Below are 27,258 nucleotides of genomic sequence, written 5' to 3'. Positions count from 1 at the left end.
CTAAAATATTGAAGCCAGGCGTACCAGTCCGGAAAAATGCCCCCTTGCGCCCTCAGCAGGGATTAGAAGCTGCCCTCGATTAAAACATTAATCTTCCGCCAGCGATTTCACCAAGGTTTAATTCGCTTTCCCGCCGCCACAGCCAAGTGGGAGCTGTTTCTTCATGAAGTCTTCCCACACTGGCCTGGGAGCACTGGTGTGCCAGGAATGCTCTGCGCCACCTGCATGGCTGTACCCCCCCTTGCTCGGCCACTTGGGGTCGGGCGATGCTCAAGCTAGGACGCCACCCCGTCGCCTCGATAGCGCAAGAGCAGTGTGGGAAGAAGTCGGCGGAATTTAAGGCGCCCCCCAGACCACTGGAAGATTAAACAGGGTGTGAGGTCGATGTGGCGGCAGCCGTTCCAATTTCCTTCCTGCCAGGTGTGTTCCCTTCGTCCCCTCTCATCCCAAAAGGCTCTTTCGATGCCCCACAAGATGCCACAGGGGAGCCCTTGCACAACCCCACCGTGCTGCACATTCAATGCAATCAATTGCTTTCTGGTGGGAAAAACTTGCGCACGGGGAAACGTTGGGAAAACTGTACGCCCATCACTTCTGGGATGTTACATCGAAGGTGCAACAAAGGAGGATCTGAGGAATTCTCTGGCTGCCTTGGGGTGGAATGCATAGCTGTCAACCTTTCCCTTTTCTTGCGAGGAATCCTATTCGGAATAAGGGAATTTCCCTTTTAAAAAAAGGGAAACGTTAACAGCTATGGTGGAATGAGCCTTGGAGTTATGCTGGAAGCCCCCTTTCTCCCCTGGAACCATAAAACCTCATTTCATTGCAACGTTTGCATTAGCAGTTGGGAATCCCCCCTCCGAAAAAACATTATCGTTTTTAATAATTAAAAAAACCACACACACTCACATCATTTAAATTCACATTCCTGGACATTGTAATGAGCCATATCATACCAGAGCCAAGGGGGCGTTTCAAATCCCCACTCTCGGCTGCGATGTGGTGCAAAGAGCCTTGAGATCTGTGGAGGAACATGATCACTTTTGCTTTACAACAGTCGGGAGAGAGCAATCGCCTCTCCCAATACCACACACACACAAAAACCACAAGAGGCATTGCAAATATATATATATATATATATATATATATATATATATATATATATATATATATATATATATATATATATGTTTTCCCCCATCTCCCTGCTAGAGGATACACGCAAGCCTTCATTTTTTAAAATTTGAATTCAAGATTTCCACACTATAAGGCTATTAAGAATGCTGGTATGTCTGTGTCTGAAGTAAGGTCTGAAGACATTTTATGTGCTATGATTTTTTAAATTTTATTTTTCTAAAAAGAGACCGATGGGGAATTTTTTTTGCAAAAGGCGCACGTTCGAGGGAAAGAACGGCGCTTTTCAGAAAGGATCTTCTTAAAAAAAGTTGGCGCTTTGTGCCCTTTTAAAGAACATTCTTGATGCAGCAGGTAGATAAAAATAACTTTTCCCTGCCTGTGCTGACCACTGCTCTCCATACACACACCCTACAAGCTCATGGTCAGCACAAATGGTGGTCACTTTTAATTTGAGGGAGGGCACTGTGTTCCCCAGACACTAATCTTGGGCTCTGGAGCAAGCTGAGTGGCCAGACTCTATCGTAAAGATGGCATCTCCAGGCTATGAGGTTTTACGGCGAATGGGCACATTATGTGCTGATGGCAAAAGGTTGCTGACTAGGGGCCAAAGTGAGGAATGTCCTTCCTGAAAGATCCCCTCTACCTGGAGGCTGGCAGTGAAATTTATAAACAGGCCCAATGCTTCACTCCTTGGACGTGACAACTATAAGCAACATTTAAGAAATAAAATTAAAAATTAAAACCGGGAGGGTCAGGATAAAGTTGTGTTGGCGCGACCACCTCTTTCCGATACAGGCACCCCTGTCCTAATTTGCACCACTTGAGTCCGAGGGAAGTGGAAATCCAATTATTTGAATGTTTAACGTGGGAAGCAGGTTGGGGAGGGAATCCCAGCAGCCCACATAAAAGCCATATGCCAGAAGAGGAATGTGGGCCGAGTCTTCCTTCTCCCTGACATGCTAGCTGTCTACATGCAAGGGGCCAAGTGCGTGAAAGCTTCTGCACAACACAGTCTCTCTGCCTGCAGCCTGAAATCCTGGGGAAATGGTGCAATCCTGCTTCTGCCACAAGAGTTAGCCCAAATTTGGGTGCAGGCGCAAAATCAGGCCATGTGCGTTTTGTGCTGTGATCTGCTTGAGTCCACCCTAGTCAGCAAGGCTTTCCCCCCATAAATCTCCCCCCCCCCAATTTGGTAGAAGCTCGCGCAAAGCAGCTGCCTGCCTGCCCCCCATAACTGTTCCCTCCACCAAGTCACGCCTTTGCAGGCTGAAAAATTCCCACCCATCCTCCATCCCATAACCTGCTGGCTGCGCACTTGAGCTCTCAGCACAGGAAATCGCTCCCACCCACGCATGGAAGCTGTCAAGAGGACTGCACATTTATCGTCAACCGGAAGAAAGCTTTCCGGGCCAAGGGAGATGAACTTAAAAGTTTAAAAAGCAAAATGCTGAACTTTTTTGCTTGAAGGTATTGAAAATGCAACTGAAACCTTTGCTACACAAACAAGAGGAAAGCAACACCTGTGGCGTCTCTGTGGGCTGCGCATCTCAGATCGGGGCATGTTCACCTTTAGAGTGCTAATAACACCAAGGCTTACAGAGGCAGAGGAAGTCTCAGCGCACGTTTGCCAAAAGCAAAGATCCTCGATTTGCTCATGAGGACTTTAATTCATCTATTTCCGACACGGATTACCGCTTCGGCCAGGGCGTTCTGCATGCAGATGGAATGTGTGCACCTGCAACCAGTTGCACGCCTGTGATTAACGCTGCATGCCATTCCCAAGCGCCAGAAGAGGAGGAGAGCACACAAAACGTGGCTATGTGCCCAGAACTCCCATTTTTTTGCTAGCAAAACAAAAAAAGCAAGTTTCAGGATCTCATGACTTTTGAGCAATCCCTGCTGAAGATTTTCATAATTTGGAAGTGGGGCTTCAGTAGCCAAGCTGCAAAATAGGACTAGGGAAACCAGAATGAGGCAAGAGGGGCAGAATTATTATTCCTCACCCCCCCCCCTCCCGCAGTCCCCTGATTTCTTGACCCATAATGCATTGGGGGTAGAATTGTTACCATTGTTTTTTGCACTGAGGGGCACATAGCCTTAGCTCCCTAGAACAGCCATTTCCCTGCTGAAGGGGGGAATTTGGGGGCTGTGATTTCTGCATGGCTTCGGTATAGGACCAGCCGCTGCTCCTATGCTCACACAGCAAATCTGCAAGCACCCAGGCGGCAATGGCGCAATTTAGCTTTGCAAAGACAAAATCACCAGAAATAACTTGTGCATTTAATAGCGATTAAAAACGTTAAGCATCAAAACCGAAGGTGTGGCTTGGGTGCTCTTGACAAGGGCAAAACTGCAGCATGGAAAATGGAATTCAAAGCTTCCGGTAACCTCCTCACAACCTGTGAAGAGTCAGAGGAGAATTTATTAGCCTGCCTTCTCCTGGGTCCAGCTTCCTCCGTCTCTTAAAACTGGACCCACAAGGTCCGGGGATCTCCCTGGGTGCCGAAATTACATTGCATGCTCATTTATTCTTCTCCCGCGAAGTGGGATCTCCTTGTAAACGTCCCGCGACCGCAGGAATAGCTGCAAGGGGCAGGAGCGGTTCCTTTCCCCTGGCCTGATCTCTTAAGGCCTAGGGCGGAGACAGGAATAAATTGTGCAGTCCTCCATGTCCAAACCAGATGCCGTTCCATGCATGAAACAGCTGTCTGTCTCACGCCTCTTCCCAGTTCCTGAGCCCAATGCCAAACATTCCTGAAGCCCTCTGTTCTCAGACCAAAAACCACCTTTTACTAGCTACCTGCCTCCCCTGACCTCGCTCCTGTCTCTTGTGCAGGTAAGCCAAACCTTTGCCAATGAGCTACAACCCTAGGATGCCCTTGCAAGCAGAGGCAAGGATGGGAATCGGAAGATTTAAACGTGAAGGGACCAACTTCTGATCACACATAACACACAGAGAGGAATCGTAGCACCTGGGGGACGGAATCTCACAAGGTAGAGCCTGTTTGCTTTTCTGATGTGCATTGCAGAGAAAATTCCCTGTACCTTTTCCAAATGTTGTGAGGAAACCCCGTTCATGGGGTTAGATCGAAGATCACAGCAGATCACTCAAGAAGACCACAGGACTACCTTGCCAGAAAGACTACCTTGCAAGAAGGTGGCAACTGACCCATCACGCCATTACCCAACCAATGCCATCCCTCCGGCCCAAACCAACTTGCCACCTGGGTTCGAGAAGGCCTGGCAAAACCTGTGGTGCCCACCAAGTCAATTGGAGACCACCACCCCCAGCAGAAAGGGGGGGCAGTGGCAGGGTGGTACTGCCAAAAGACAGCTTTTGGGCTTGGTGCGTCGGAAGCCACGCTGGCATCAGGGAGAGCTGAGGCAGTGGCAAGGGATCTGAGCTGCAAGAAGTCTATCCCACCCAAAGCGATCCCACTCGGCCCCGGCTGGGACCTGCCCCTGCTTGGAAAGGAGGTTTTTTGGGGGGGGGCATGGAAGAGAAGCTGTGGTGGTCCCAGATAGATACACCCCAGCACCGAGGAACAGAAGCACAATTGCATTGTGGTGTGCCATCGTCGCACTTGGCGAGTGCTCTGCGAGGAGAGGGGGACAGGGGAAAACAACAACAACATAATTTCTAGGGGGTTTTTTTGTGTGTGGGGGGGAATGAACTCATCCACCTTCTCTCCTAGGCTCAGATCCCAGCGCTGCCGGATTTGGCGGCGCCGAACAAGGGGAATCCTGCCCAGTGGGGAAGGTTGCCGCCTGGGACTTCAGAGGTCAAGCCCTGTGTTTGTGTTTGCGGAGTTTGTGTGTGTGTGTTTTGGCAAAAGGCTATTACTGAGGTTACATGATGCAGCATTTGTTCTTGTGGTTCTGTGGGTCCTTGAAACGCAGCCGCTGTTTGGGCCGGTACTTCTCCAGGTATGTCAGCTGCTTGCTGTTGATGGCTCCGCGGCGCTTCCTGGCGAGGAAAGAGAGAGAGAGAAAGAAGGGAGGGAGGGGTAGAAAAATCAAAGCTTTGGTGTGCTGATCAAAAACACCTTGCAAGCGTTGAACACACACACACACACACACAGCTTCTTGACCCCAAGTAAAACCTTTCCTGAAGTCCTGGAAGAGACCCTCACATGCTGGAAGAAAAAGCTATCTTTGCCAGCCCCAGTTAGGTGTTTCCAAGGCTGTGCAGCAGCAAAACTCTCTCTTCCGCAGAAAGGGCTGATCAGAGCAGCCCCAGATGTGGGAGGGTGGGGCTTATAATAATAATAACAACGATGATAATAATAATAAAAATAAATTTTATTTATACCCCGCCCTCCCCGGCCAGAGCTGGGCTCAGGGCGGCTGACACCAATAAAATCACAGTAAAAAAGATGATAGGGGGAAAAGAAAAAGAAAAAAACAATTTAAAATGCAGCCTCATTTTAAAAGTAGCTGATAAATCAAGACCATAAGGGGAGGGAAACATAAGGGTCAGACTGAGTCCAAACCAAAGGCCAGGGCGGAAACCCAAAGGAACAGGGCGTCTTGCAGGCCTTGCGGAAAGATGTCAAGTCCCGCAGGGCCCTAGCCTCTTGTGGCAGAGCGCTCCACCAAGTCGGGGCCACTACTGAAAAGGCCCTGGCCCTAGTTGAGACCAATCTAACCACCTTGAGGCTTGGGACCTCCAAAATGTTATCAGTTGTGGACCTGAAGGTCCTCCGGGGGCATACCAGGAGAGGCGGTCCCGCAGATATGAGGGTCCTAGGCCACATAGGGCTTTAAAGGTCAAAACCAGCACCTTAAACCTGACGCTGTACTCCACCGGGAGCCAGTGCAGTTGGTAAATCACTGGATGAATGTGATCCCGCGGCAAGAAGAGACACTTCCGGCCATTCAGCCCCCTCCCCAAGGTCCTTGCTCTGCCAAGAGCATGAGGGAGAGACTGAAGGAAAAATCCCCGTTGTGTGGCCTTAGCAGAACACGCTAAGGAGATTAGAGGAGGGATTGAGAGCAGGAGGCTCGGCTGCAGCTCATAAGCAGAACTGGTGGCAATGAAGGGCTCACACAGCTATTACAGTTGCAAGCCAGGAGATGCGGCCAGATGGAGCGTAATCCTTGCCGGATCCGGCCGGACAGTTTTCACTGGATTCCTCCCCCCCCCCCCCAAGGTTCATTTTAGTCCTTCCCTAACCCCAGATGACTTTCTGGCAGGGCAACAATGCCCCGCTCCCCAAGAATAACCCCCCTGAAAGCGAGAGGCAGGGTGGGTGTGCCATGCGACAGCAACGGGCTGCACCTCGGAGGGAGATCAGTTGCTTGGCATGCAGAAGGCTCCAGGTGAAACTTCCCAACATCATCAGTTAGTGCAGAATCCTGCAGCGTCCCTCGTCACGCGATCGAAACATCCCTGACTCAGACTGACTGGTTCTCAGTAGATTGGCACAGTCTCTCTTTAGGTCGGACGTGAGTGGCGCTGTGGGTTAAACCACAGAGCCTAGGACACGCCGATCAGAAGGTCGGTGGATTTGAACCGCCAACCTTCTGATCGGCAAGTCTTAGGCTCTGTGGTTTAACCCACAGCGCCATCCACGTCCCTCTTGATAGGCTAGCTTTCTCCATTTAGGGTTTCTGCTGCCGTAGGAAGGGAAATTAGATGTGACACACCGCTTAGGGTTAGGGTTAGGACTATGAAGCGGTACAGCCACCTCTATGACTCCAGCAGAGTAGAATGATAGAATCTTAAGAGTGGGAAGGGGCGCCGAGGGACATCCAGCCCAACCCAGCCCTGCAATCGAGGAATCTCAGCTAAAGCATCCCTGACAGATGGCCATCCAACCTCTGCTTAAAAACCTCCAAGGAAGGAGAGTCCACAACCTCCTGAGGGAGACTATTCCATTGCTGAACAGAACCCTACTGTCAGAAAGTTCTTCCAGATGTTTAGCACCAGGACCAAAACTGAGATCATCGTCAGGTGTGCCGAGAGTCGAGTTGTTGAGGACAGGAAGAGAAAGCCGAGTGGCTTGTCATAATAAAAGCCTGCCCCTTAAAGTCAGTCCATTTATAACCCAAGCAGTATCTCTACCCATTACCTTGATCAAGTATGGAAGACCGAGGCTGGGGTCCAAAAGCTGCGTCTTGAGACGCGGGAGTGCCCAGAAGCATTTTACAAAGTCCCCTCCCTAGCAGAAGAGCAATTTTGGGGAGGGCGGGGGGAAAGACTGCTGTTTAAATTTCCATGGGCCTTGGATCCTGGCCATAAACAAACAGATTTGCCTGTGTAAATTTGTAGGTCAGGTTCCGATTCATTCAGCTAAACCGAAACAAAGAGTTCAAGAGAAGGGGCAGAAACTAGTCCCAGCCATCTTTTACGAGCCTGCACCCGGTCGGCTTTCTGGGTGGAGCGCACCCATGCCAGCGAGCCGCATGCTCGCCATTTTTGGTGCGTTTCTTAGGCCGAACGACCTCTGCTTTTTCCGTAAACAACCCCCGACTCCTCTCTCCACAAGCATCAAGCCAGTCTAGGAACGCCGGGTCATTAATCTGGATCTTAGCAGGCGGCTCAGAGGCACTTACTGTCTAATAAACTGAATGGCATCTTCGTATTTCATTCCGCTCTCAATCAGCGCCAGCGCGACAAGAACCGGAGCTCTGGTTTAAGAGAGAGAGAGAGAGAGAGAGAGAGAGAGAGAGAGAGAGAGAGAGAGAGAGAGAGAGAGAGAGAGAGAGAGAGAAGATTAAACAACCACACTAGTAAGAAGAAACAGGGTTCAACTAGAGAAAAACGGCTGGCATTTTTATTTTTGCAGGGGGAAGGAGGAAGAAGGTACAGGACTTCAATCAGTTTCTGTCCCAACTTGAGCATTTAGATATTTACAGCTGGTTAAAGCCCTGCACGGGCCCTTGTCACTCTCCCTATAAGCGCAGCTGGTTGTCTTGTTGGTATTTTGTGCCATGCTTGCACCTCATGGGACACGGGTGGCGCTGTGGGTTAAACCACAGAGCGTAGGACTTGCCGATCAGAAGGTCGGCGGTTCGAATCCCCGCAATGGGGTGAGTTCCCGTTGCTCAGTCCCTGCTCCTGCCAACCTAGCAGTTCGAAAGCACGTCCAAGTGCAAGTAGAAAAATAGGTACCACTCCAGCAGGAAGGTAAACGGTGTTTCTGTGTGCTGCTCTGGTGTGCCAGAAGCTGCTTAGTCATGCTGACCACATGACCCGGAAGCTGTACGCTGGCTCCTTCGGCCAATAAAGCGAGATGAGCGCCGCAACCCGAGTCGGCCACGACTGGACCTAATGGTCAGGGGTCCCTTTACCTTGCACCTCACACTTTTTAATCCAGGGGTGGGGAACCAGAGACCTGGGTGTGTGTAATAATAATAATAATAATAATAATAATAATAATAATAATAATAATAATTTATTATTTGTACCCTGCCCATCTGGCTGGGTTTCCCTAGCCACTCTGGGCGATTTCCAACAGAATATTAAAATACAATCGTCTATTGAACATTAAAAGCTTCACTAAACAGGGCCACCTTCAGTTGTCTTTTAAAAGTAAAATAGTTGTTTATTGCTGGCTGGGAGGGAGGGTGTTCCACAGGGTGGGCGCCACTACCGAGAAGGCCCTCTGCCTGGTTCCCTGTAACTTGGCTTCTCACAGTGAGGGAACCGCCAGAAGGCCCTCGGCGCTGGACCTCAATGTCTGGGCAGAATGATGGAGGTGGAGACGTTTCTTCAGATATACTGGACTGAGGCCGCTTAGGGCTTTAAAGGTCAGCACCAACATTTTGAACTGAGTGTGTTACATGTGGCCACTCTACCTGGCCTTTAGGATTCAACCAAAAGGTACTGGAAAGGGTTACTTTCGGCTTTCGCCGCTCGGGCTAAAAATGACGTCACACGCATGCGCAGAAGCGGCAAATCGCGAACCACGGAGAAGCGGGTTGCGTTCTGCTCATGTTTCAAACGGGGCTCCGGAATGGATCCCGTTCGCAACCAGAGGTACCACTGTATTATTATTAGACAATTACTTCCCTTGATGTAGTCCTGGATTTCCAAAACTTGGGTCTCCAGCTGTAGTTGGACTCCAACTCCCATCATCCCTGACCACGGACCCCGCTAGGTAGGGATGAAGGAAGTTGTGGTCCTAAAAAAGACCCAAGTTTGAGAAATCTAATCTGCAGGACTCTTCTGCCCAATGCAGGGCCTGAACTCACGACCCAGAGGTGAAGAGCCTCATGTTTTCCCGACAGAAGAATGGCCCGACTAATGACTAAGGGGAGCTCCATATAGTCCCAGGCTCCCTTGAGAGCACGGAGCTCCGGCTTACCGTCCCAGGCCAGCCACGCAATGGACAGCCACGCAGCACCCGGGATCTTCGCAGAACTTGGTCTTCAGCAGGTTGAGCCAGTCGTCCACAATCTTGGTGGGTGGCGGAGCGCCGTCGTCAAAGGGCCAGTCCTGGAGGAGAGGGGGCACAAAGAGAGATGCAGAGAGGTTTACTTACCTCCTTTTTTAATGCTTTATTGAGATTAAAAAGAAGTAACCAACATAAGGGTTAATCAGGAAAAAGCAAAGAAAGCAATAATATTTGTTGCGTCACATCACTGTACATTCTTCTTGAGTTTCTAACAATTTCCCATCATGTATTTACTGCTTTATCTAGCGCACAATTAATTTTAATTTTTTAAATTTTCATCAATGTTATGCTCTCTTATGATTGATCGTCCTGCCACAGAAGTTATTCAAAGTCCTGCCACTGGTGTGATGTTATGACAGTATTCAATAAGATTTCTTTTTGTACATTTCCTAATAAATGTTTGATCAGTATGATCTCTCAGTTTTTCTGTCATTTTTGCCACCTCGGCGCACTCCAACAAATTTTGCCACTCCACCTTTTTGGAGTTTTCTCTCCTTTCCAATTTGTGGCGATTAGTATTCTTGCAGCTACTGTAGCGTAAAAGAATATTTCTCTCGCATTTTTAGGTATATCTGGGCCTAGTATCCCCAGGAGAAATTCTTAAGGTTTTTCTTTTTTCTTTTAATGAAGGATACCTTAATCATTCATTATAAATTACATTCCAAAATTCCTTAATTTTCTTACAAGTTTATTCTCAGAATTACTCTAAGCGCCCTAAATGAGATTGATACTGATGAACTGGAAGAACAGAGATACGATTCTTCTTAATCAATGGCTTGGCAACCTAACAACATATGAACATAACAATATATGTGTATTTTTTTTACAAGCAATTTATTGATCATACACACACACACACATATATATAAAATCATAAACACGTTTTAAAACCATAATATTTTGCTTGACTTCCCTCCACTCCCCTTCTTGGTTCCATTATTTTAGACTTGTTCATGCACGTCTATTACACCTTATATTTTTTATAATCCATTTTAAAACCTTCTTCATCTTATTACAAGTGACTTTAAAAAGTTATACACAAAGCTTAAAAAGTATGCATTAAACCAGCGGTTCTCATCCTGCAGGTCCCCAGATGTTGTTGGACTACAACTCCCATCATCCCTGAGCTCTGGCCTTGCTAGCTAGGGGTGATGGGAGTTGTAGTTCAACAACATCTGGGGACCCACAGGTTGAGAAAGGCTGCATTAAAACATTTGCCCTTTTTATGAACTCAAATTTCAACATACAGTGGTGCCCCGCAGGACGAACGCCTCGCAAGACGAAAAACCCGCTAGACGAAAGGGTTTTTCCGTTTTGGAGGCGCTTCGCAAGACGAATTTCCCTATGGGCTTGCTTCGCAAGACGACAGCCCATAGGGAAATCTCCGGGACAGTGGGGAAGCGCAGCGCGTCTTCCCCGCTGTCCTCGGACCTCCTCCGAAGCCTGGCGGCGGGGCGGGGACACCTCCTCCCGCCGCCGGGCTTCGGAAGGATGCCCCGATGCCGGGCGGCGAGGCGGGAACGCCTCCCCCCGCCGCCCGGCTTCGGGGCGGGAAAGCCTCCCCCCGCCGCCCGGCATCGGAACGATGTCCCGAAGCCGGGCGGCGGGGCGGGAAAGCCTCCCCCTGCCGCCCGGCTTTGGGGCATCGTCCCGATGCCGGGCGGCGGGGCAGGAACGCCTCCCCCCGCCGCCCGGCTTTGGGGCATCGTCCCTTCAGGTTGTGGGCTTTTCATGTTGCTAACGGGCCTCCGGAACGGATCCCATTCACAACCAGAGGTGCCACTGTATTCCATAATAATTTATAGAAACGTAACTTTTTAGTCTCTTTTCCATTCTCACTTCTTCATTCTTCTTTGTCACTCTATCTTTTCATAAATAAAAATTCTTCCAATAAAATATATTTTTTAAGCTAGATGGTACGTGGGCCTGACTTGATATATAACACACCGTTCTGGGTTTCTAGCTGCTATGTGGCATGGGATAAATCCATCTGGATTTCCCTGTGCAACCATGTTGGGATCATCCACGAGTTCCGCAGTCGACAAAAGGACTTCAGCCCTGGATTGATTCCACCCCTTTGCAAACAAGAGCATGCAGGCACATGAAAAACCTTCTGCACCATAAATGGCCGCCTGTTCTCGAACGAAGGAAGACAGGCTTGGATAGGAAAGGGAACAGGGAGAGAGGGGGGGGCAGCCAAGCCCGGAGAAGGCCTTCCCCCTGGGGCCAGCGATAAATCCACTGGTTGTGCGTAATCGGCGAGGCACCGACCCAAGGAGGAGGTTTCACAGATGCGGCTCGTAAATAGTTCATTTCTAGGACGCGGAGCTGTCTTCTCTCCCGGCTACGGAGACCTGGAAGGCAGGCTAGGCCTTTGCTCTTAGGATCAGCCTTGTAGCAGAGCCCGTTTTGCAAAAAGGAGAAAGGAAAGCCTGTAGGCAACACCCCTCCCAAAAGCAAGATTGCACCCCCAAAGAGGGTTGCAGAGAAAGGGAAGACTCCGAGTGATCTGATTTCTCTCTGGAGCCCCAAAGCTGCATCTTGCAAACAGGCTCTCTCTCTCTTCTTTGCGTAGAGAAAAAATGTTTGCAAGCTGGCCGGTGTCCAGGACCTGCTCTCGACAAGCTGCCCATTTAGAACGGGTTTGGGGTTAGGTGGGGGGGGGGGGAGAGAGAGAGACAGAGAGAGAGGAGTTTTACCAACCAAGCCTCCGCAAATCCTTTCCAAGGAACGGGCGGGTCGGGGAGGAAAAGGGCCATGCAAGGTAAATAGGACAGGCTGTTTTCAGGCTCCCGGCCGCAAAACGCGATGTGAGGCCGATAAGGAGGAAGCCACAATGTCGCCTTGTTCGACGTGAAACGAGAACCATGCGGGGACGCAATCAACGGCACCCGCACAAAGCAGAAACAGATTCGGGCGCATGAAAGCCCCCTTTTGTTTTGTCTCTTAAGAGAGAAGGAATAATAATAATAATAATAATAATAATAATAATAATAATAATAATAATATTTTATTTATATCCCGCCCTCCCCAGCCGAAGCCGGGCTCAGAGCGGCTAACAACAATAAAAGTAACACAGCATTCTAAAATCAATTCATTCTGAAATCAGTTCAAAATCAAATTAATGGCAACCATTGAGCTAGAGTTCTGTGAGGAAGGGGTCAGATTGTGCCTTGACCAAAGGCCAGGTGGAACAGCTCTGTATTGCAGGCCCTGCAGAAAGATGTCAAGTCCTGCAGGGCCCTAGTCTCTTGTGACAGAGCGTTCCACCAAATCGGGGCCAGAACTGAAAAGACCCTGGCTCTGGTTGAGGCCAGCCTAACCTCCCTGTGGCCCGGGACCTCCAAGATGTTTTTGTTTGAAGACTGTAATGTCCTCCGTGGGCCATACCAGGAGAGGCGGTCCCGTAGGTACGAGGATCTTAGGCCATATAGGGCTTTGAAGGTTAAAACTAGCAACTTAAAACTGATCCTGTACTCTACCGGGAGCCAGTGCAGCTTGAATAGCACCGGGTGAATGTGATCCCGCGGCGAGGACCCTGTAAGGAGTCTCGCCACGGCATTCTGCACCCACTGGAGTTTCTGGGTCAGTCTCAAGGGCAGCCCCACGTAGAGCGAGTTACAATAAAAGCGACAAGGAGGCAGGATGCTGAGAACGTGTGTCCAGTGAGAGTGAAACAGCTCCACGCGTCCCAAATTCGGTGGTGGACGTCGGGCTTTAATATTACAGTGGTGCCCAGTTTGATGCCAAAATTGGGGGCCTCCCCCTTGCCTTTCATTGTCTGCAACAGTTGGGGTACCCAGGGCAGGCAAAGCAGTCATGCACCCCTGTATCTGCCTCTGCCAAAATTTCACTTGCCGTTTGTTTATTACATTTACATATCATCATTTTACCATCAAGAAGGCTGATCACCGAAGAATTGATGCTTTTGAATTATGGTGCTGGAGGAGACTCTTGAGAGTCCCATGGACTGCAAGAAGATCAAACCTCTCCATTCTTAAGGAAATCAGCCCGGAGTGCTCACTGGAAGGACAGATCCTGAAGCTGAGGCTCCAAGACTTTGGCCACCTCATGAGAAGAGAAGACTCCCTGGGAAAGACCCTGATGTTGGGAAAGATGGAGGGCACAAGGAGAAGGGGACGACAGAGGACGAGATGGTTGGACAGTGTTCTCGAAGCTACCAGCATGAGTTTGACCAAACTGCGGGAGGCAGTGGAAGACAGGAGGGCCTGGCGTGCTCTGGTCCATGGGGTCACGAAGAGTCAGACACGACTAAACAACAACAACAACAACATCACTGTTTAATTGCAAGGAGCCTAAGGTGGTGCAGTTGGCGCCCCTCTCCCCAAAATCTCATCCTCACAACACCCCTGCAAAAATTCTCAACTCTCCCTCCCAACTCTTATGAGTAACAGCAGCAATGTACGCACCTGCATCACAATGATATACACACAACACAGCTCATCGGCTGCAACCAAATGCTATTTTCAAGCCTAATTTCAGCGGGGGGGGGGGGGGGGAGGGTTGGCAGAGGGTGTGACTATGCAAATAAAACGAAGAGAAAAATGTGGGGTTAAGTTATTCCTCCATCCTCTCGCCACACCAACATTTCGTGCCCCTGGGAAACAGTGTTAGAAACTCAGATATGCAAGCTGTTTGCCAAATGGCACCTGAAACCTAGGTTATGGTTGCCACAACCAAATGTCTATGCACATAATCAAGAAAACATATTCAAATCAACCATATGTACAATTTTATATACGTTAACGCTCCTCCATCCACGAGGTATATTTAACTTTTAACATTTTAACTGCCCCAAATTGTTCAGACCTACCCAAAAAATTCAGCATCTTCTCAAACCAATCCTCCTCTTTCTCCCTGACCTTGAACCCTTTCATTCTGTGTATCTTCACAGTTAGATATTCTAAAATTATAATATTACTCAGTTTTTCCCTCCATTGGTTCACCCCTAACTCTTCTGCATTTTTCCAATTACTCGCTATAACCTGTCTGGCTGCAGTTACCATCGATTTTACCCATTTACATTCCTCTTTTGTTTTTAACTCGGTGCTACTCAGACTAATTAAGAACCATTAATTTAGATATTCCCACCTTCCTACCCACAATTCCCGATATTTCTATACCAATCCGTTTCCAAAATTCATTAACTAACAGACAATCCCACTGCATATGACTGTATGTTCCCATCACTCCACATTTCCTCCAACAATTCTTACTTCCAGATTTTGTAATAGGATACAACCTTAAGGTAAAGGTAAAGGGACCCCTGACCATTAGGTCCAGTCGTGACCGACTCTTAACAACATGCCTCACTCACATGTCACGGTAACTATGGCTTACTGGCACCGTGAAGATGTGCTGGTTCCTTTTGCTTCTCCGCTGTGCCCAGGAAAAGTTCATTTCTCGCTCACCACGAGCTGTAGCTAAGAATAAGCCTTGACTGCAGCCCGTGGTAATTGAAGTTGGCTTACTTGTGATACGTGAACCAGGCCACAGGGAGAGCAACTTGGGGATCCCAACACCCCAAGTCTTCCTTAATTATTGATATTTGCAAACAACGAACCTGAAGGGACAAGCAGGTACATTATTATTATTATTGTTGTTGTTGTTATTATTACAGTCATACCTCATGTTACATTTGCTTCATGTTACGTTCTTTCAGGTTACATCCCATGGCGACCTGGAAGTACTGGAAAGGGTTACTTCCGGGTTTCGCCGCTCGGGCATGCGCAGAAGCGCAAAACGACACCATGCGCATGCGCATAAACGCCAAATCACAACCCGCACGTGCGCAAATGTGCCGCTGCAGGTTGCGCTCTTTTCATGTTGCGAACGGGCCTCTGGAACGGATTCCGTTCACAACCAGAGGTACCACTGTATTATTATTATTATTATTATTATTATTATTATTATGCAGATTGTGCAAATAAAAGTTAAAAGGATTCTGCAGTCTGCCTCTGTGCCTTCTATTTTTACCCAAATCCTGCCCTGCCTTTGCTCCTTGACAGTTAATCGCCTTATGCCAGGCTCACAAAGCTGGCTCGTGCCTTCGGATGAAATCTTCGCTCGCAGCTACACCCTGTCGCCTTGGCTCATCTACCAGCCACTCGTAACAACATCCCATCTTAAGGGATTTCTCCCTCTGCCCCGATAAGACTCTGAAGCAGGTTTCTCGTGCTAATTTTGCAGCGTTTGTCATAATCAATATTTATGAGTCCTAACGACTGATTGGTTTTATTGCATTTATATCCCATATCTCCAAGGAGATCAAAGTTGCATGCTCCCCTCAGTCCTCACAACAACCTTGTGAGGTAGGTTAGGCTGAGAGGCCGTGACTTGACTCCAAGGTTGCCCATTGAGCTTCGATTTGAACCCTGGTCTCCCAGGTCCCAGTCCAACACTTTAACCGCTAAACCACCAGTGGCTCCACCTCTCTTGGGTGGGCGATCGGTGCCACAAGTTAAAAATAGAACAAAAATTGTGGTATGGCACAGGTACTTAAATGAAAAATATATAGGCAGCATGGCTGGCGAGATGGGCGCCAGAGAGGATGTTTTCCTACAGAAGCCAAATTAAACTCCATTTCCGACACTGGGCAAGGGAAGTTTTGCAATCTGCTCCTGGACTGCAAGAAACGGTCCTTTACTGCATGCACAGGTCACAATTCCTCTGCAGCACAAAAAGCACATTGCGTGCAAAATTATCAGCTGGTCTTGGTTACTTCGAAAAGTGTTTGGAAGCCACCAAGTGCCAAGGGGCTCAGCTTTCATTCATACTTTTTCAAAAAATTAAGTTTCTAGTCCATATGGCTGTGGAGATATGCTTGAAGCTACTAGGGAACGGCTGCTGAAATTGCAGGAAGCGAGAAATGGTTGAATAAGTTTTTGGGTGGTGGAAGGAGGGTTTTGATGCTCTGCACAGCTCTTCCCCAAAGACCAACAAAACTATTTTCTACTGCAAAATAGTAACGATTAAAGGAGTTTTAAAACCTAACAAGAGACCTTAACTGGCCAGATACCACCATGAGCGGAAAAACAACAAGAGTTGTTTTTAAAAGTCGGGAACAGATTTTATCCATATTGCATTGCTTTCTATGGGAAAGCGCGCCTTGGTTTTGGAACGGACTTCCCGAACGGATTAAGTTTGAGAACCAAGGAACCACTGTAGAGTGGTACCTCTGGTTGTGAACGGGATCCGTTCCGGAGCCCCGTTTGCAAACTGAGAGGAACGAAACCCGCGTCTGCACCCGCGTGGGTCGCGATTCGCTACTTCTGCGCATGATGTCATTTTGTGCGTCTGCGCATGCGCAGAAACCCAGAAGTAACACTTTCCGGTACTTCCGGGTCGCCGCGGGATGCAACTTCAAAAGACCTAACCTGAACCGAACGTAACAAGAAGTATGACTGTACGGTTTCTCAGATCTTACCAAAGCTTATGTAAAGAGACCCCTGGTTAAGTTAAAGGTAAAGGGACCCCTGGCCATTAGGTCTATTCGTGACCGACTCTGGGGTTGTGGCGCTCGTCTCGCCTTACTGGCCAAGGGAGCCGGCGTACAGTTTCCGGGTCATGTGGCCAGCATGAATAAGCTACTTCTGGCAAACCAGAGCAGTGCACGGAAATGCGTACCTATTTATCTACTTGCACTTTGACGTGCTGGTGCTGGAGGAGACTCTTGAGAGTCCCATGGACTGCAAGGAGATCCAACCTATCCATTCTGGAGGAAATCAGCCCTGAGTGCTCACTGGAAGGACAGACTGTGAAGCTGAGGCTCCAAGACTTTGGCCACCTCATGAGAAGAGAAGACTCCCTGGAAAAGACCCTGATGTTGGGAAAGATGGAGGGCACAAGGAGAAGGGAAGTCAGAGGATGAGATGGTTGGACAGTGTTCTCAAAGCTACCAGCATGAGTTTGACCAAACTGCGGGAGGCAGTGGAAGATAGAAGTGCCTGGCGTGCTCTGGTCCAGGGGGTCACGAAGAGTCGGACACGATTAAATGACTAAACAACAACAACTTTGACCTGCTTTCGAACTGCTAGGTTGGCAAGTGCAGGGACTCAGCAACGGAAGCTCACCCCGTCGCGGGGATTCGAACCGCCTACCTTCTGACCAGCAAGTCCTAGGCTCTGTGGTTTAACCCACAGCGCCACCCGCGTCCCCACCGGTTAAGTTACCTCCCGACTTTTGGGAAGCAAATTGCCCTGAGTCCGGGCTTGAAACTAGACAGAGCTGTCTGAAACGATACTACTGATCTGTAAGCATGCATTCTGGAGCAGGAAGGAAAGATTACACCTGAGCGAAGCCACAACCTTCTCCCACGCCGTTCCTTGCCCTGAGCACAGAAGATTGTGTCTTAACACCGTCTTTAATTATTTCTAATTAAAAGGGCAGAACAGGCGCTTGAAAAAAAGAAAACCCAGTTTTGCTGACGGCTTCAAACAATCAAAGGCAACTGCTGAAACATGCGCAATTTCATTCCTTCCCTGCGAGATAATCACAGAGGGTAATGCGAGCAGCTGGTTTCATATCCGAGCCCCTTTAAAACTCTCCACCATTCATTCCTTGCAGAAGTCACAGGGTGAGCCAGCCAGCCAGCTTGCCCAGGCATCTTCCTGCTTCTGGAGGGAGCAAGGTGGTTAGATTGGTCTCAACTAGGGCCAGGGCCTTTTCAGCACTGGCCCCGACTTGGTGGAACGCTCTGTCACAAGAGACTAGGGCCCTGCGGGACTTGACATCTTTCCGCAGGGCCTGCAAGACAGAGCTGTTCCGTCTGGCCTTTGGTTTGGACTCAGCCTGACCCTTATGTTTCCCTCCCCTTATGGTTTTGATCTATGGGCTACTATTAAAATGAGGCTGCATTTTAAATTATATTTTAACCTGTGTTTTAATTTGTTGTGTTTTTTTCCTACTGTAATTTTACTGGTGTTAGCCGCACTGAACCCGGCTCTGGCCGGGGAGGGCGGGGTATAAATAAAAAAATATTATTATATTATATTAATATTTGCTCTAGTTGATCCCATCTCCATTTATATTCATAGAATCTTAAGAGCTGGAAGGGGATATCAAAGGTCATCTAGCCCAGCCCCCAGCAATGGAGGAATCTCAGCTAAAGCATCCCTGACAGATGGCCATCCAATCTCTGCTTAAAAACCTCCACGGAAGGAAAATCTACCACCTATCGAGGGAGACCATTCCACTGTCAAACAGCTATTACTTTCAGGAAGTTATTCCAAATGTTTAGTCAGAATCTCCTTTCTTGTAACTTGAAGCCATGAGTTCGAGTCCTACCCTCCAGTGCAGGAGAAAACAAGCATATTGAGGGCTATGTTTTCCAAAAAACAAAACACCCCAATGATTTTAGTCTTGGAGGAGATCGATACCCACATCAACCGTGTTTTACCTCACAGAGAAATGCTGTCATGTTAGGTAGGGGTGAGTGGTCTATCAATAAATGGCCTGAAACCAATTTGAAGTTAAGATTACGAGAATGGCTTCAGAATGACAGTATATTGCCACGAGGGGCCATCGCTGGGAACCACTGAAGGGTTCTTTCACTCCTCTTGCTCCCTCCCTCCCCAGCCCAGGACCTCAGTATCAATAATAATAATAATAATAATAATAATAATAATAATAATAATAATAATAATAATAATTTATTTATACCCTGTCCATCTGGCTGGGCTTCCCCAGCCACTCTGGGCGGCTTCCAACAGAATATTAAAATACAATAGTCTATTAAACATTAAAAGCTTCCCTAAACAGGGCTGCCTTCAGATGTTTTCTAAAAGTCTGGTAGTTGTTTTTCTCTTTGACATCTGGTGGGAGGGCATTCCACAGGGCTGGTGCCACCACCGAGAAGGCCCTCTGCCTGGTTCCCTGTAACTTATACTGGTGTATCGCGATAGTTAAGTTTGCGGTCTATCACAATGTTGGAAACCAGATTATCGCAAAACACTAATGGTAGGCGGCCACAATGCGAAGGCGCGAACAGTACAGAGCTAAAAAGCACTCCTTAAACAACCAACGTACACCGAAGCATTGTACGAGGATACCTGTCTGATGGCCTGCGAAAAGTAAAACAAAATCCGCCAGCTTATCAGACCTGGAAACTTAAAGACGCTTGAGACATTTCAGCCTTCCCAAGGCTGTCTATGGGACCAAGGAACGTACCATGACGGTGATGCCATCCTTCTCCAGCGGAGTCTTGTCATAGGTAACTTCGCAAACCCTCACGACTGTCGTTGCACCGTATTTCTTCAGGTCCTGCGCAGTGGAAGAAGGGAAAAGAAGATTTTAGCTCGCCTGGCCTGAATCATGGCTTCGTAGACTGACCACTAGGGTCATTCTGATCCAATCTCCTTCCGTGAAGGAATCTTTTAATACAGAACAACAAACCCTTGTGTTGCAAACTTGACACAACAAACACACAAGCAACACGTAGACCGGTCAATCTTTGAAAGTCCGTGGAAGTATAATGATTTCTTATTGCTGTAATATTGCTCTGTACCTTTAAACTGAATTGCTGCAATTCAGTCTCCCTGTAATGAGCGCCACCTGGGAATGGTTACTTCAGGTTTCATGCAACTGGTAGCAGTGGTTACATATCCACATGACCACAGCTCCTTGTGCATTTTTCTAATCTATGGGGTTGTACCTTTGTCCTTCTTATTGTAGTTGTAGCATATAATAATAATAATAATAATAATAATAATAATAATAATAATTTATTATTTGTACCCCGCCCATCTGGCTGGGTTTCCCCAGCCACTCTGGGCGACTTCCACAAAGACCAAAAATACACTAAGATGTCACACATTAAAAACTTCCCTGAACAGGGCTGCCTTAAGATGCCTTCTAAATGTCAGGTAGTTGTTTATCTCTTTGACATCTGATGGGAGGGCCTTCCAGAGGGTGGGTGCCACCACCGAGAAGGCCCTCTGCCTGGTTCCCTGTAGCTTGGCCTCTCGCAATGAGGGAACTGCCAGAAGGCCCTCAGCGATGAACCTCAGCGTCCGGGCAGAACGATGGGGGTGGAGACGCTCCTTCAGGATTGTAATATATGGGTTGTAATGTGTGAAGTTTATATAGCTTTCATGTACACAGGTCATTGTTTCATATTTGAATTACTTTGTAGTGGTGCTGAAGATTCCAGCGAAACAATCAAATTATCCGGGGTTACTGTCCTACGTTGTTATTCACTTACTACTTCAGCACCATGAACACCTAAAAAGTTTTAACGCTTAGCCCACAGGACAGCATCTATTCCTTCGTTTCAACCATAGACTTATTATACTTCTACGGACTTTCAAAGATTGACAGACTTGTGTTCATTTGTTTTCAAATATATTAAGAGAATTTACAAGTGTTCACATTTTGTTTTTGTTGTACTAAATCATGTATATTACACAGTAAGAATTACAGTGCTATCTAGTACAGTGGTGCCCCGCAAGACGAATGCCTCGCAAGACGGAAAACTCGCTAGACGAAAGGGTTTTCCGTTTTGGAGGCGCTTCGCAAAACGAATTTCCCTATGGGCTTGCTTTGCAATACAAAAAAGTCTTGCGAGTTCCTTCGGGGTTTTTCCCCTTTCCCCCCCTTTTCCTAAGCCGCTTATCAGCTGATCCGCTGATAAGCCGCTTAACAGCAGATCCGCTGATAAGCCGCTTAACAGCAGATCGCTAAAAGCCGCTAAACCGCTAATAGCGCTAATCCGCTAAGCTGTCAATGGGCTTGCTTCGCAAGACGAAAAAACCGCTATACAAAGAGCCTCACGGAACGGATTAATTTCGTCTTGCGAGACACCACTGTATACTGGTCTTCGTGTTGCTTGTTGCGCAGGAACCTTTGGCCCAACGTGGGTCTCAAACCCACAACCCTAAGATTAAGAGTCTTGCACTCTGCTGACCGGAAGCCCAGTTCAGAAAGCCGTTTTGCTTCAGTGAGGCAGGAGTCCTGCGACAGCTAAGCGGAACTGCTTCCTTCTTTCCTTCCTTGATGCATTGGCGTAACTTATTAAAAACGTTCTGCCCATGTTCCCCACACTGGTATTGGGTGCAGCCTTCTCCAAACTGGTGCCCCCCAGAGAGGTGTTACAGAGGAGTTTCTAGGCTGCCTCAACAGACGTACAGTGTCCCGATCAAGGGAAGTAATAGTAAGGTAAAGGGACCCCTGACCATTAGGTCCAGTCGCCACCGACTGTGGGGTTGCAGCGCTCATCTCGCTTTACTGGCCGAGGGAGCCAGCGTACAGATTCCGGGTCATGTGGCCAGCCGGACTAAGCCACTTCTGGCAAACCAGAGCAGCGAACGGAAACGCCGTTTTCCTTCCCGCCGGAGTGGTACCTATTTATCTACTTGCACTGGCGTGCTTTCGAACTGCTAGGTTGGCAGGAGCAGAGACTGAGCAACGGGAGCTCACCCTGTTGCGGGGATTCGAACCGCCGACCTTCTCATCGGCAAGTCCTAGGCTCTGTGGTTTAACCCACAGCACCACCCGGGTCCCAAGCGAAGTAATAGTACCATTCTATTCTGTCTTGGTCAGACCACACCTCGGAGTACTGTGTCCAGTTTTAGGCGCCACAATTTAAGAAGGCTGTTGGCAAGCTGGAGAGTAGGACTCGAACCCATGGCATCAAGTTACAAGTTACAAGGAGATTTCAGTTTAACATCAGGAAAAGCTTTCTGAGAGTAAGAGAGTGATGGACTCTCCTTCCTTGGAGGTTTTTCAACAGAGGTTGGACGTTCACCTATCATGGATGTCTTAGTTGAGATTGACAACACTACAAATCTAGGCTTCTATGCCCCCGATGCAGCTACAGTCATAGCTCGTGTTGCACTTGCTTCAGGTTGAACGTTTTCAGGTTCCGTCCCATGGTGACCCGGAAATACCGGAAAGGGTTACTTCAGGGTTTTGCCACTCGCGCATGCGCAGACGCTCAAAATGACGGCATGCGCAGAAGCGGCGAATCGCGACATGCGCAGACACGGGTTGCCTTCTTTTCAGGTTGCGAACGGGGCTCCGGAACGGATCCTGTTCGCAACCAGAGGTACCCCTGTACTACCCAAAGTGGAGTCATCGACGACTGTCTTAAAATCCCCAAAGGGCTGCTACAAAGAGGAAGGCAAAGACTTGCTCTCAGCAGATCTCGTGGGTTTTAAATACAGGATGAAGTTACTAGATCTCATGGGCCAGAGAGGGAGGTCTGGAAGGCTACACTTCGCTGAGGTCCGGCATCCTTGGCCTAGTTGCTCCTCCCTCCACAAGGTCCTCCTTCCAAGTCCTACTTTAGAGAAAGCAGACTCCAGTCAGGGAAGGCAGCGATATTCCTTGCTGCTCCCTCAAAGGTTAAACGAGGGCATTTATTTTTAATCCCGGTAGGTATGCTGCAAGTTCGCCGAGTTGCCCACGTAACCAGATCAACATCTGCGGACAACAGAGCTGTTTTGGGGGCGGGAGAGAGAGAGAGAAGAGACGAACAGCTAAAAACAGCATCCTGGCCGTAAGCCCAGGTATAAAGTGGAGGGCAAAAGCTGCCCAGCAAATTTTAAGCAGATCTGGGTGGGCTTTAAAAACAAAAACAAAAGGCAATAGGGATGCAGGAAGGGACCTGTGGCAAAGCAGAGTGACGGAAGTACATTCATTCAAAGGAAAAGCAAGGGCTGCTTTTGGGAAGAACAGGCACCTGGTCTGGTTACCAGGTGACGTAATTCAGCATTCCCAAGGATCTGCCTGGGCAAGCTCAACCGCCAAAGCGGTCAAAACCTCCTGCCAAATGTAGTCTGAATACTTGCATCTCAACCACCCCTATAAAAATAAATAAATGGGGGGGAACTATGGCTAAGTTTACATGATACCTTTTAAAGCAGAATCAGATCACCCCCCCCCACCAGCAAAGAATTCTGGGCAGTGTAGTTTACCCCTCGCAGAGGCACAATTCCAAACAACCCCTGACAAACTACATTGCCCAGAATCATTGGGGGGCAGGCAAATGTTCATGGAATGGGCTTTAAAGGTAAAATGTGCACACAGCCTAAGAGAACAGAGTTGTGGCTGGTGGCTTCATTGAATCAGAGTTGGAAGGGATCCAGGGGTCATCTAGTCCAACCCGCTGCAATGCAGGAATCTCAACGAAAGCATCCATGACAGTTGGCCATTCTACCTCTGCTTAAAAACCTCCAAGGAAAGAGAGTTCACAACCTCTTGTGGGAGTCTGTTCCACTGTCAAACAGCTCTTGCTCTCAAAAGGTTCTTCCGGATGTTGAGTCGGAATCTTCTTTCTTGTAACTTGAAGCCATGGGTTCGAGTCCTACCATCCAGAGCAGGAGAAAACAAGCTTGCTCCCTCTTCCATGCGACAGCCCTTTAGATATTTGAAGATGGCTATCATCTCTCCTCTTTTCCAGGCTAAACATACCCAGCTCCTTCAACCGTTTCTCATAAGGCTTGGTTTCCAGACCCCTGATCATCTTGGTCTCTGCACACCTTCCAGCTTGTCAACATCCTTCTTAGATTGTGGTGCCCAGAACTGGACACAGTATTCCAGGTGTGGTCTGACCAAGGCAGAATAGAGTGGCACTATGACTTCCCTTGATCTGGACACTAGACTTCTGTTGATGTAGCCTAGAATAGCATTAGTTTTTTTTGCTGCTGCATCACACTGTTGACTCATGTTCAGCTTGTAATCCACCAAGACCCCTAGATCCTTTTCACATGTACTGCTAGTAAGCCAGGTGTTCCCCGCCTTGCATTTGTGCATCCCTGCCCAAGAGCAGAACCTGCCATTTGTCCCTACTGAAATTCACTGGGTTAGTTTGGGCCCAGTTCTCCCGTCTGTTAAGGTCACCCTGAATCCCGATTCTGTCTTCTGCGGTATTAGCGACCCCTCCCAGTTTCCTCTTCCAGGTGCACTAGCAACTCCCATGATTGAAAGACCTACACTGGCTCCCAGTATGTTTCCAAGCACAATTCAGAGTGTTGGTGCTGACCTTGAAAGCCCTAAACGGCCTCGGTCCTGTATACCTGAAGGAACGTCTCCACCCCCATCGTTCTACCCAGACACTGAGGTCCAGCGCCAAGGGCCTTCGGGCGGTTCCCTCGCTGCGAGAAACTAAGTTACAGGGAACCAGGCAGAGGGCCTTCTTGGTAGTGGCACCCGCCCTGTGGAACACCCTCTCACCAGATGTCAAAGAGAAGAACTACCAGACTTTTAGAAAACATCTGAAGGCAGCCCTGTTTAGGGAAGCTTTTAATGTTTAACATACTGCATAGAATCATAGAGTTGGAAGAGACCACAAGGGCCATCGAATCCAACCCCCTGCCAAGCAGGAAACACCATCAGAGCACTCCTGACATATGGTTGTCAAGCCTCTGCTTAAAGACCTCCAAAGAAGGAGACTCCACCACACTCCTTGGCAGCAAATTCCACTGTCAAACAGTTCTTACTGTCAGGAAGTTCTTCCTAATGTTTAGGTGGAATCTTCTTTCTTGTAGTTTGGATCCACTGCTCCGTGTCCGCTTCTCTGGAGCAGCAGAAAACAACCTTTCTCCCTCCTCTATGTGACATCCTTTTATATATTTGAACATGGCTATCATATCACTCCTTAACCTCCTCTTCTCCAGGCTAAACATGCCCAGCTCCCTTAGCCGTTCCTCATAAGGCATCGTTTCCAGGCCTTTGACCATTTTGGTTGCATTTTAATACTTTGTTGGAAGCCAGATGGGCAGGATATAAATAATAAATTATTATTATTATTATTATTATTATTATTATTATTATTATTATTATCATCATCATCATCGTCGTCGTCCCTGGCCAGCAGGGCCAAGGATGATGGGATTTGTAGTTGAGTGCCCTTTCAAGAGGCTAAAAGGGTGACCACCCCGTTTCATGTGGGCAACTTGCTGTTCTAGGGGGCTGAATGGAAACTCTCAGGGGTGAAGAATGATGACACTTTGAGCTGTTCCGCTGGCTCCATGCAGACAGCTTTGACCTTGCTGGTCTAAATATTACCTTACTTTCAAAGGTAAACTCCTTCTGATTGTTGACTCTCCAGGCCCAGCCAATTACAATTCAGCCAAAACAATCTTTCTGCGAACCACATCCCTTGCCGAGCAAGTAAAAATCACCTCCAGGAAAACAGGGAGAAAAGGAACCACCCGCTGGGGGCACTGGGATAACTTGGGGGTCAGTGCTAAGGGGCAAGTGGGGTGCGGAATGAATTTCACGCTTTGGAAAGCTGGTCTTAATCCAACTAAACAGTTTTATTTGCATTCAGAACGAAAGCGTAATTGTTACTGTTTTGAATTTTATCGTGTTATTATCTTCCTTAGTGGGCTGTGCAAACCGATATTCTGATTGATGCTTTTTTCATAGGGCAGGGCAAGGGGAATTGGGGGGTGAGTTTCTAGAACTGAGGAGCAGAACCTCAAAGTGTTTGGGAACCACAGATCTATCCAAAATGGTTTTATTTTGCAGCCTACAAATATGACGGCTGATACAGACACCGAGTAGGCCGAAAGTTCAGCAAGTGAGTAACCTTTAAGTAGGCTAAATAAATAGTCCCTCCGTCTAGGAGTTGGACGTGAAGACAGCAGAACCAATTTTCTACAGGAGCGCCGGTGCCAAAAGTTTGTGGCTTATCGGAACTGCTGGCAACTGAGCTCCTTGAGAATTTTCCAAGTACGTCAGAACTACAGGTAATCTTCACATACTCTGGATCCGTCAAGCGCCCATGGTGACTAAGTAGACTTTCTGAACAAAGCACCTAACATTCGGACTGAATCCCTCTCCAGTTAACAGTGAGAGAATGTCGGGGGGAAATACACCCTTCTTTGTTTGACATGTAAGAATGTGCAACTTCAGGCTTAAGACTCTCACCCGCTGTCTTTAACCGAGATGGGAGACTCCCCAAATTCTACTCTACAGCTGCTCCAACTCCCTGAAATCCCTGGGAGCGCTTTTGGGGTGGGAGAAAAGAGAATATTTCTCTCCAGCTCTTAACTCAATGTGTCCTTGACCTGGTATGTGTCCTTGATCGCCTCTCCTGGTATGTCCCACAGAGAAATTTACGGTTTGCAAATAAAAACATCCTGAAGATCCCAGGCCACAGAGAGGTTAGGCTGGCCTCAACTAGGGCCAGGGCCTTTTCAGCACTGGCCCCGACTTGGTGGAACGTTCTGTCTCAAGAGACTAGGGCCTTGCGGGACCTGACATCTTTCTGCAGGGCCTGCAAGACAGAGCTGTTCCACCAGGCCTTTGATCAGAGCGCAGCCTGACCCCCTCCTCTGGCAATCTGCACAGAATTTTGCTTAATTGGTTGTCATCAATTTGATTTTAATTTGACTTTAATTAATTTTATAATGAATGTTTTTAGAATGTTGGATTATTTTGATTGTTGTTAGCCGCCCTGAGCCCAGCTTCGGCTGGGGAGGGCGGGATATAAATAAAATTATTATTATTATTATTATTATTATTATTATTATTATTATTATTATTGGTGGAACCTGCAAGAGGGCCTTTAAACCAATGGGCAAACGCAGAATCCGATTCAACCCCAACCTTTCCAATTTGCTCAGGTGGACTTACCTCAATAAAGGTGTTCAGAGTGGCGTTGGTTGGGTTGTGAGTTATCAGGAATCTCATGTTCTTGTAGCAAACCTCCACAGGCGCTGGGCGGTTCATGCGGGCCATGGCGGAGAAAGGA

General features: G+C 48.1%; 1 protein-coding gene across 6 annotated transcripts in view; it reads right to left on the bottom strand.

Moving 5' to 3' along the window:
- Window positions 1–4,138: 4,138 nt before the first annotated feature.
- Window positions 4,139–27,258, bottom strand: part of PTP4A3 (protein tyrosine phosphatase 4A3) — a 97,230-nt gene continuing 74,110 nt past the window's right edge. For all 6 annotated transcript variants that reach the window (XM_081919066.1, XM_081919069.1, XM_081919071.1 and 3 more), the window contains 5 exons: window positions 27,141–27,258; window positions 19,728–19,820; window positions 9,450–9,580; window positions 7,696–7,770; window positions 4,139–5,104 (listed from right to left, as the gene is read on the bottom strand). The exon at window positions 27,141–27,258 is cut by the window's right edge and continues 728 nt beyond it. In XM_081919066.1, the coding sequence (XP_081775192.1) occupies window positions 4,987–5,104; window positions 7,696–7,770; window positions 9,450–9,580; window positions 19,728–19,820; window positions 27,141–27,245 (522 nt within the window). In that variant the 5' untranslated portion in view covers window positions 27,246–27,258 and the 3' untranslated portion in view covers window positions 4,139–4,986. The remainder of the gene's footprint in view (window positions 5,105–7,695; window positions 7,771–9,449; window positions 9,581–19,727; window positions 19,821–27,140) is intronic.

Source organism: Podarcis melisellensis (assembly GCF_964234715.1).
Source record: "Podarcis melisellensis genome assembly, chromosome: 7".
NCBI lineage: Eukaryota > Metazoa > Chordata > Lepidosauria > Squamata > Lacertidae > Podarcis > Podarcis melisellensis.
This window is presented reverse-complemented; position numbering and strand designations above follow the sequence as displayed.